Source organism: Gregarina niphandrodes (genome assembly GCF_000223845.1).
Source record: "Gregarina niphandrodes unplaced genomic scaffold scaffold00013, whole genome shotgun sequence".
NCBI lineage: Eukaryota > Apicomplexa > Conoidasida > Eugregarinorida > Gregarinidae > Gregarina > Gregarina niphandrodes.
The window spans coordinates 193124-203158 of NW_011645783.1; the positions used below are offsets into that span (position 1 = coordinate 193124).

Genomic DNA, 10035 nt, shown 5'->3' on the forward strand with positions numbered 1-10035 from the left:
ACCACTCACCATTACTTAAACTTAAGACCTTGAATCATCAGTGGAATGCATAGTTATGTTGTATGCATTACGCCGTGTTCCTATATCTGACCAACACAGTCACTTGCTGTTTTGGGTTGCCCGGCTGTAGTGAACGGAGCCCACGACGGCTAGAAGGGTTTGCCTGGGCCAGCGGCCTTGAAGCAGAGAAAATTGGTTGTTGCAAGTTGGTTAAAAAGACAGCCGTTAAAAAGATATTAGCACGGGAGGACAACGTTTTTATTCCTCGTCGTGTCGTGTCCGAGCGTTGTTAAACGCGCACACCTTATTCGCTGACGCTTTCTTGCTCACTGGAGTCCCCAACTTCATCTGCCATGTCGTCCTCCGTGTTGTGGTCGTTCTTGCGGTTTCGATCGGCGTCGTTGTTTTGGTCACTGTTTTGTTCGTCATCGGAGGCGTCGTTGCTGCCGAAGATGGCTTCACCGAGGAGCGGTTTGAGATTGGCAGCGGCGACTGATTTGGTGAGATCGAGTTCACTCTGGACACACCGGAGCGCGGCTTGGAGGAAGGTTCGGAGTTCGCCCGCGCGAAGATCTTCCTCTTTCCGGCTGCTAGGAGAAGGGTACCGCAGCAGTTCAGCCTGTTGCGGGTTGACGAATCTGTTCATGTGTTCGGGTTGAACGACAGCCGCAAGGAGCCCGAGCACTTTTGACACCGTCCGGGACTGTTCCTCCTCCGCCGAGGACTCGTTTGCCTGTTTTTCTCCCAGAGGCAACAGCTGGCTCCAGGTCTTGTCGAGGTTCCCGGCGGCCTTAATAATCCCGTGTTTGTCGCGCTTCACGCCCAAAATCGGGCCCAGAATATAGTTGGTCGACAGCTTGGTATCGTCAACAGTCGCCAACAACCTCACCACAAACACACCGTCCACCGGGTTCACCAGATAATCGGTCCAGGACAGTTCCTCAAGCTGCAGGTTCTTCTTGCTCTCCTCAAGAAATGTCTTCCGCTGCTTCGCCGACCAGTACCCGCAAAATCGGCAGGCTGCCTGCACACCATCTTTCGTCTTGAGCAGCACCCGCGTCGCCTCGAACGTAGCTTCCGCCAACTTGCTCATATCATCCTTATTAAACATTGGCGTCGCTCCAATTGGCATCGCTCCATTTGACGTCACTCCATTCTGCGACATGGATGCGCCCTTAATCGCACTACAGTCGATAATGGCTAGTATGGCGAGGTACCTTTGGGCGATTTCGGATCCAAGTAGTTCTTTGAGCGTGAGTTTGTCGACCAGTTCTTTAGAGCGTTCGCGGATTGTTTTCCGAAGTTCTGTCGACGCCTCTCGGATCAGAGCGAGAAGCTTGTCGGTGTTGACTGCGTCCGGGTCGGTGCGGGGGAACTCGGACTCGAGAAGTCTCTGGAAGAACAGACGGTATACGAAGGGGGTTANCAGTTTGGTATTTTTCTTCCAGGCGAAATCCCACACGCGTGCGCCGCTCTTGGTCCAGAAGGACTTGTAGCTAAGGCTGTGGACGAGTTGTTGGTACACGGTTTTGTCCTTGATGGAGTAGTTGAGCATCTTCATGCACAGGTGGCTGCCAGAGCTGGACGTGGCCATCTCAGCGAAGACCGGTGTACATTTGGCCAAAATTGTTTCGCGCACGTGTGCGTTACCCACTTTAAAACACATTTGCAGAGAACGAGACACAGCCTGTCTTGTCAACTCCGCCACGTACTCGACCTTGGCCGCTGCCGCCTCTTTGCTCGCAGTCGGAGCCGTCTGCACACGCACCGCCGCACCAACAATCGGGCTCTCCGCATCCTCGAAGTACTCTGTTAAGATACGCCCCACCACCTCAGCCACACCCGCGCCGTCCTTCTGCTTACATGACCGCAACAACTCTAAATATAAACGCCCGCACTTCCTCTCAAACGCCCAACGCGGGTTTTTCGCCGCCTTCTCTTCCGCCACCACCAGCTTCCGTGCACGACTTTTACTCACACCCTTTGCCTTCTCCAACTCCGACGCCTTCTGCACCCGCCGACGCTTCACCACGTCGCCAAACGAAGCTGCTTCCCGCACTACCGCGTCCCGCACCGCTCGCTTCATACCAGGCCCAATAAAATTACCCGTCCGGCCGCAATATTACCTCCCCACTGCGCCCCGTTCCAACCAGCCCTCACACCACCGGCAGCTTCCCCACACCATCGGTAGCTTCCCCCACACCATCGGCAGCTTCCCCACGCCCCCAGCAGCTTCTCCACACCACGGCAGCCTTCGAACGGCTGTCCGTGATTACCGGTGTGGGTCTCAATTACGAGGTCTCAATTACGAGGTCTCAATTACCAGGTCTCAATTACGAGTCTCAATTGCGAGGTCTCTGTTACGAAGGTGAAAAGCAAGGCTATTGCCTTTCCTGGTCGCGTGGGTGTCGAACCATGCGGTACGTCCGGGTCTCGTTGGGATTGCGGATGAAGATCTCGATACCGTAGTCGAGTACGGCAGGCGGTTCGGGCTCGGAATGGTCGTCGCTGTTGTGTCTGCGTTCTCCGATGGGTGGGGGGAGGTCAGTGTCGCCGATAGGAAAGTCCGCCGGACTATCGCCGGTAGGGGAATCCCTTACTTTGGACTGTTCACGCCTTTCGATCATCTGTCGCGCGTCGGAACTGCGCAAACCGGTGGCACTGTGTGACTCCTGCCCTGTTCGAAGCCTGGGCCCAACATTAAGGAGGTAGAGCTCTTGTCTCGAGACAAGCATTCCAGACTTGGTTTTGGGGTTAAACATTTCACTGGTTATTTGTTCGGCCGTGTTGGCGTCGACGGCAGTGGGCGTGTGCTGTTCGCCCAAGTCCTTGAGTAGGTGGGCGACGTACTCACCAAACGCGCAGAGTTCTTGGTCAGCCTGAGCGCGAAGGTCGCGTGTGCAGCGAAGGACCACTCGGGCGTGCGGGCGCAACGAGTCGGACGTGTGCTCGCTAGTATCCCCGGGCGTCGGGACCATAGGCGGGGTCTGAGCGGGCACGATCTCCACGTACTGGTGCCAATCGGCGATTTGGCAGTCGGTGGATTCGAACCAGCCCTCATCGATATGCTCCAACTCATCAAAATTCACAGAAGGCGCTTGATTGCTGACGAACACACTCACTCCCGCTGTTGGCGCCTGGTCCAGCTGGAGGTCGATTCGCTGCTTTATCTTGTCAGCAATTGCACTCATTCGCAAGTCGTCGTGCAGCACCTCCACCAACTCCTCAAATCCACTCGACCCTTCCGTCAAACCGCCAGACATCGGACTGCGTGCTCCAGGACTCCGACTCCCGCCCAGCGCTCCTTCCCTTGGCGATTCGGGTCTTAGACTACCCTCTTGCAAAGCACCTGGTCTTCGCGACCCACCTCTAGAGCCGGTTCTAGACCTTCCGGCGGCTCCAGTCCTTCCCGGTTGCAGCTCTGGAGCCTGTGCTCCCTCCGGCCCCCCTCTGGCGCCTGGACCTTCCGGACTTCTTTGGTTAAACCTTCCGGGACGCGCAGCAGTGCTGCTGTGACCAGTCGAAGTGCTCACGCTGCTGGTCGGCTCGTTGTAACTGCGCGGTTGACCAAAATGAATCGTCTCGTCCTGGGACGCCCGCTGTTCAAATCCCCGACGCTCACCTTGCCCGTTCCGGGCACCCAGTCGGACGGCGCCGCCGAGACCTCCAGCGCGGTTGATTTCTTCCTGAAGCGCCACCACGTCGCGTCCTACTCCTTCTGCGGGGCTGCGGGGACTCAGAGAACTATTTTCACTGACTGGACCAAGCGCCTCACAACTCTGCCACGAACTTGAACTTCTATCGTCCCCCGGATTCGGGTTCCATCCGACCCCTCTGGTCTCCGCTTCTCTTCAGGCATTGTGCCCACAGCCTGCATGCCGACCACGGAAGGTGGAACCTTGTGACCACATAACCACAAAGCCCCTACACTGCAACGCTGTAATGCAACGCAACACTACGATGCAATACAAACGCCTTGCCATGGGGCACGAATTGCATGAGCACACCTGCAGTAAGAGACCGTGAGTATGTAGAGCACAGTTCAGGTCGGCAGGGACCCGGTCAGGTCGGCAGGGACCCGGTCGGGTCGTGAGCGACCTGGTCGGGTCGTGAGTGACTTGCGGTCGGGATCCATAAAGAAAGGTGTATGAGGGAGAGATGCCATCAGGAAAAGATCCGGGTTTCTGTATTGTTAAATGCAGACTGAATGGCGACAGGTTCAGAATAGTACTTACCGCAAGCAGGAGGTCATAGCGGACTTAGGCCACTGGAAAAATGACTTGCTCAGTCGCTCATACTCATTGCTCAAAGTTGTAGTTAACCCAGCTGGCGGGAATATAGCCGCTGTTTTCCGGAAGCACGAAGACCAATCAATTGTCCTAAGAGTACGTACGCCAGACCTCCCTTCCCCCGCTCCCTTCCCCCATTCCAGCAGACCGCCCCGGTCTCCTTTACTCCACCTGGTCTCCCGGTGGCTTTTCCGTATATGTCCCCCTCCATCGTCCATCCCCGTTTCCCGCGTCTCCCTTTTCCTCTGCCAATCTGTCCTCAGAATCATTAATAAAGCTTTGACTGTAGTTGTATTCTGCATATGGTACGTTTTTAGACGAGAGTCCATGGACAGGCTACGGTAACACGAGTGTGATAGCTAGTCGGTGGACTGGTCGCCGGTTGGTTGTTGTATTTCAAGACGGGACAGTGCGCACTTACGATTTGAATAATTTTAAGAAGCCACATGCATACGCGTGTTGCAAGAAGACTGTGAAGCTAAGTTCCATCAATGACTTGGGCGTGGCGTTGGTGGAAGGGGATCGCTTAATTTGGTTCGATCTTCGATCGAAGCAAACACGTGTGTGGTGCGCGCCTTCCGGCGCAATGAAGGTGTTGGAGGTCTCGCGACCGTCGGGAGATGTCTATTCGCGTGTCTCAGCGAGTGACAGCGCCTCCAGCGGTTCTCCGGCGGCTCAAAGCGACGCGTCTCGGGGTGATGCGTCGCCAAACGCGTCGCCAAACGAGCCTTTGGCGCCGGGCGAGGATTCGCCGTCAGAGGAGCTCGAGGAGATCCCGTATGCTATGGTGACGACGGAGGCTAACGAGATCTGGCAGTGCTGGGCCGGCGGCAAGCGGCTGATCAACTTAGCGTCGGCGGGTGCAGAGACCACCTCTTCGGTGTACCTGTCGATGCACTTTTCGTTCTCGGGCAAGTTCGGCGCCTTTCGGACGGACGACGGCTTTTTGGTGATTGCGCCGATGAGCGCGCTGCGTCTGCCGGTGGGCATTACTGCGGCGGCGGCGACAGAGGTGACGGCGGTAGGCTTGGCGGCCACCGTCGTAACTACGCCTTCGCTGGTGGCCGACCAGTTGGTCTGGCTGGGCGATCACTGCGTGGCCATGGCGGTGCGGACACCGACTTCCGTAAATGCTAGTCAGTCTTGCGTTTTCATCGGCGGCCCCGGCTCCAAGTGGATGGATCTGCTCTTCCCTTCGCCCGTGATCTTGGTGGAGGGTCGCGACGTCAAGTACGTCAGCTACGACTGTCTGGGCGTGGTACAATACACCGAATCCGCAACGCTGCAGACCTTCGGCCCCGGCAGCTGTCACCCCGCCGCCATGATTTGCTTCGCCATCGACTCCAACGCTAGTCAGCACGAACAGTGGTCCTCCGACGACGAGGACACCGAGAGTGCCAGCCGAAACGCAGGCCTCGCGCCCGAGCTGAGCAAGTTGCGCGAGAATCTGCGCCGCAAAAAGTGCGACGCCGCGCTTGGCAACGAGGACCTCACCTACCTTTTCTTCCGCCGGCGCTGGCAGCAGCGTCGCCTCGGCGTGCGCCAGAGGCTGAACGACGCAGCCGACTTTCTCGACACACTTTCGCTGTCGGAAAAGGAGAACGCCTATGCCGTGCTTACAGACGCCGTCCAATACGAGTATGACGTGCGCAACATCGTGGTCATCCTCAAGGCCATCCGGCTGCTCGTACCGCGTATTAAGCGGGAGCAGCGCCGTGTGCCGGCGCTGCAGGCCGCAGCGGAGCCGCAGAGCGCGGCGAGAGTGAACTTCAGTCTGTACTACCGGCTGATCCGCGACTTCCGTGTGTTGCATTTGCTGCGAGCGCGTCTGGAGCTGCTGCTGACGTACCAGGACTTCCAGAGTCTGAAACTGCCGCGCGTGGTGGGGCTCTGTTGCCGCGACGCGGATCTGGCGCTGGATCTGTGCGACGCTTACGACCTGAGTCGTGTACGGCGCGCGCCGCGCGGGCGTGTGGCGGCCTTGCGCGAGGCGCTGGACACTTTGCGGGACGGCGTCTTGCTGGACCGGGTGGTGTTGGCTGTGAGTCAAAAGGACGGCGCGGCGGTGGAGCGTGAGTTACGTGTGCTCTGGCCCGAGTTGCTGGGTGCGCCTGTGCCCGCAGAGGTGGGCAGTGGCGGCCTTCGCCGCTGTTTGCGCGAACTGGCCGCCCGCCCGCGCCTCGACGTGTACCGCGGCGCTGCCTGGGCCTGCCTCAAGTTCCAGCACCGACAACTCGCCAAGACTGTCATGCGCCATGAACGTACACCCAGCGTCGTCCTCTACTTCCTCCGCCTCGTTGAAGACCATGCCGCCATCTTCCGCTATGGTCTCGCACACGACGACACTGACGCACTCGACTATGCCGTTTATCTTCACTGCCAGAGCGTCCTCCTCGCCGGTGCGCGCCCTGCCGCGCTCCACTCCAAGTACAACTGGACGCAACTCGAACAACTCATCCTCGCCGAGGCCCAGGCGGTCGCGGCTGGCGAGGCCGAACCCGGCGTCGGGACCGCTGTTGGAGGCAAGACCGAGGCAGGGGGCAAGACCGGGGGGAGTGGAAAGGTGATGCTGGGTGCGGGGTCACTGTATGCCGCGGCGCCGCAGCTGGCGGTACGGTACGTGGAGGAGTTCTTCCGGCGGCGCGGGAGTGAGTTGCCGCTGGCCACGGCCGATCGCGTGTGGGAGCGTTTCTTGGGGGAGTACCGGCGGCACTGGGCGGCTCCGGAGGCTGCCGCGGGTGCGGGTGCGACGTTCATTTCGAGTTTGATCAACACGCGTTCGTTTATGAAAGACAGCCGGAAGGGGCAGGTGCAGCGGCACGCGGCGGATGTTAGGCGGTTGAGTAAGACGGCGGCGGTGGGTGTGGCGTGCAGTTACTGCCAGTCACAAGCGTGCACGAGTTGCGCGGCGGGTTTGCCTGCGCCGTGGTTGGAGCGTTACGCAGATTTGTTGGAATTGCACAGTCGCGTGTGTGTGGCGGGTGTGAGTGGGGGGGTGTTGCCGGTGGTGTCGCCGCACACGACGGATGGCTCGGTGAAGGCGTTGGCGCAGGACCTTATAGTGCGGAACAATGAGAAGGGTGTGGCGGAATTGTTGGGTCGGTTGGAGGTGCCATTGCACGTGTTGTTATTGTGGAAGTTGGAGGTGCTGGCTGCGTTAGGTGAGTGGGGTCTATTTTGCGAGTTTGCGGTGCAGGCGGTGCGTGCGGCGGTGCCGGCGTTGGAGTCGCGTCTGAGTGCGGGTGCGGCGTTGTTTGCGAGCCGCCGTGACGACTTCTTTGCGAGGCTGCAACGACCGCGAGATGCAAACAAGTTGCAGTCGCTGGTGGGTGGTGTGCTCAGTCTTTCCAAGAGCACGCCGGCGCTTGCCCACTTCGCCCCCATTCTGCCCAGCGAAGTTCAGCAGCCCGCCGAACGTGCCGACAAGCACTGCCCCAAGGAACTTGGTGCCTTCGACCAACTGCCCGTCGTCGACTTTGTCGCCGTCGCCAAAAACCACGACAAACCAAATGTCGCCCTTTGCCTCGTCCCTTACATACACTCAACGCTACTCCGCGAAAAATGGGGCGGCCTACTCGGTCTCAAATCCGTCGAACAGTTCGCCACTAACGCCATCGAGTGCGCTGCCGCAAAGTGCGGCAAAAAACTGCCCGGAGGCAAACAAGGAGACTACCAACTCTTCCTCCAACTCAGCAGGGAGGCACTCGAGAACCGCAAAGCCATGAGCGCCAACCTCATCCCAGTCCACAACGTTTCCGCCAGTAAGCCGCACTCACAAAACTCCGTTCTCAACTCGAGTCGCTGAGAGGGCGGGGAGAGGCGGGACAGGTGTAGAGGGAGCGAGCACGATTCCACGACTTTATTGCAGACTTGACGAAGCAAGTCGACGCCATTGCGGCGAAAATACTCAGAGGCGGCGGCAGGTTCGCCAGCACCGTGCCCACCTGAGCGGCAGCCGCTAGTTTTCCAGCAGGCGGAGGATGTCGCGCCGCGCCACCTCCAGATCTGCGTAGACTTGCAGCAGCCCCTCCCGAACGGGCTCCGGTTCGACTCCTTGCGGGTCCGTCTCGTCGACGGGGTGGCCCGCCTCTTCCCTGTCGGGAGACTCTTCGGGGAGGGACTCTTCGGGAAGGGACTCCGCGGGGAGAGATTCTTCCGGGAGCGACTCTTCCGGTAGAGGTGTTTGCGCCGTTTGGTCCTCTTGCCTGGATGGGGCAGTCTCCTCGCCGTCCTGTGCGTTGCTCAGCTCGTCGTTGTCCGAAGCACGGTGGCTGTGCTGCTCGTCGGCCACGCGGTCCTCGTGTCCAGTTTGTTGGTGACCGCCATGGTCAAGTTCCTCTTCGCCTTTGTCAAGTTCTTCTGGTGGGGAGTCTGCGCCCGTGTCGCTGCTGAGTTCGCCGCTTGTGGGAGCCAGTTCTTTGGGGTATATCTTTGGCTGGTCGCGGTCTTTTATGCCTTCTAGTGTTTCGTCATCACCGTCCAAGACGAGAACAGACGGTTCCCAGGAGAGGGCGGCCGCACAGCCGAAAAGAAGCAGCCAAGACGCTTGCACCATGATGACCATGCAGCACCTAGGAGCAGTGCGTTCCGTCAGTGCAGCATCCAAAGGTGTCTTTGCCGGCTTGTTTGTCTGTCGTACGCGTCCCATGCCCGCCCATCTCGTGCTGTTGCCCCTATCGGGAACCCCTCCTGCTGCGAGGCCTGCCCAGTTCCCTCCCCTCACTGTGGTTTAATGTACTGCGTTTGAACAACACTTGTGTTGTGTCATTGGTTGTTGTAATAGGGGTTATTCGTTTTTGCAGAGAAAAATCGTCCGGTGCCACCTTACGCGCCGAAACCGTAGATGGTCCTTCCTTGTCTCTTGAGGGCGTATACTACGTCCATGGCTGTGACAGTCTTTCTCTTGGCGTGTTCCGTGTACGTAACAGAATCTCTTACGACGGCTTCGAGGAAGCCACGCAAGACGGTTCGGACTTCTTCATAAATCGCGGCGGATATGCGCTTGACTCCGCCACGGCGTGCGAGACGCCGGATGGCGGGCTTAGTGATGCCCTGGATATTATCCCGTAACACTTTGCGATGGCGCATGGAAGTGCCCTGCTTCCCCATCCCCTTGCCGGCTTTTCCGCGTCCACTCATCTCACTGGTCTTTTTAATGCAAAAATTACTAGCTCTTGCACTGTTTTTTACCCGCCCCTCCCGTAACCACACAGCATTTTTAATTCGCCGGAGAACTCGCTACCTGCCGTGGCAAGCCGGAGAGTCTGCGGCAAAAAAACACGCGATCTCTCAGTCTGATGGGCGTGTCAATCGCGTTGGTGAGAAACCAACCCGTCAGCCACGTTGTGCCGCGGGTCGCACAATCGTCGCGAGTTGCGTGAGTAGCTTGCGTGAGTATGCCACACCAAAATCTACCGCGCGTCAACAGGCAGCTTAATGCCAGCTAGCTCAAGGGTGTAACTGCACAAGAAGTGGTGAGACACGAAAAATGCGTGAGGACCCGACTGCCTTCCTGCTGCCCTGCGGGCTGAGTACGAGTCATGGCGCGCAACGTGCTGAGAGCGGCCGGGTAGGAAAAAAAGCTTTGTGGCCGGGCGGCGAGCCTGAGCGCCGGGGACAGAACGCAGGAAATTGCTGCCTCCGGCCCGGGCCTTTTTCAAACTTATCATCCCATGACGTACAGCAGCGATCAAGGCGGCGACTCGTCGATGGTGGCGGCAGGCGAAGCGCCCCGGGAGAACACTCC

General features: G+C 58.7%; 5 protein-coding genes across 5 annotated transcripts; 1 reads left to right on the top strand and 4 right to left on the bottom strand.

Annotated features, from left to right (window-relative positions):
* Positions 1 to 304: 304 nt before the first annotated feature.
* GNI_075880 (hypothetical protein) lies at positions 305 to 2086 on the bottom strand (the record flags this gene model as incomplete). Its single annotated transcript, XM_011132184.1, has 1 exon — positions 305 to 2086. One exon carries the CDS (start codon positions 2084 to 2086, stop codon positions 305 to 307), a length of 1782 nt encoding a protein of 593 aa, XP_011130486.1.
* Positions 2087 to 2381: 295 nt separating this feature from the next.
* Positions 2382 to 3263, bottom strand: GNI_075890 (hypothetical protein; the record flags this gene model as incomplete). The annotated part of the gene is made up of 1 exon (XM_011132185.1): positions 2382 to 3263. The coding sequence occupies one exon, from the start codon at positions 3261 to 3263 to the stop codon at positions 2382 to 2384; it is 882 nt and encodes a 293-aa protein (XP_011130487.1).
* A 1612-nt stretch (positions 3264 to 4875) lies between these two features.
* On the top strand, positions 4876 to 8094 carry GNI_075900 (hypothetical protein; the record flags this gene model as incomplete). The annotated part of the gene is made up of 1 exon (XM_011132186.1): positions 4876 to 8094. The coding sequence occupies one exon, from the start codon at positions 4876 to 4878 to the stop codon at positions 8092 to 8094; it is 3219 nt and encodes a 1072-aa protein (XP_011130488.1).
* A 153-nt stretch (positions 8095 to 8247) lies between these two features.
* Positions 8248 to 8844, bottom strand: GNI_075910 (hypothetical protein; the record flags this gene model as incomplete). The annotated part of the gene is made up of 1 exon (XM_011132187.1): positions 8248 to 8844. One exon carries the CDS (start codon positions 8842 to 8844, stop codon positions 8248 to 8250), a length of 597 nt encoding a protein of 198 aa, XP_011130489.1.
* A 269-nt stretch (positions 8845 to 9113) lies between these two features.
* GNI_075920 (histone H4) lies at positions 9114 to 9428 on the bottom strand (the record flags this gene model as incomplete). The annotated part of the gene is made up of 1 exon (XM_011132188.1): positions 9114 to 9428. One exon carries the CDS (start codon positions 9426 to 9428, stop codon positions 9114 to 9116), a length of 315 nt encoding a protein of 104 aa, XP_011130490.1.
* Positions 9429 to 10035: the final 607 nt, after the last annotated feature.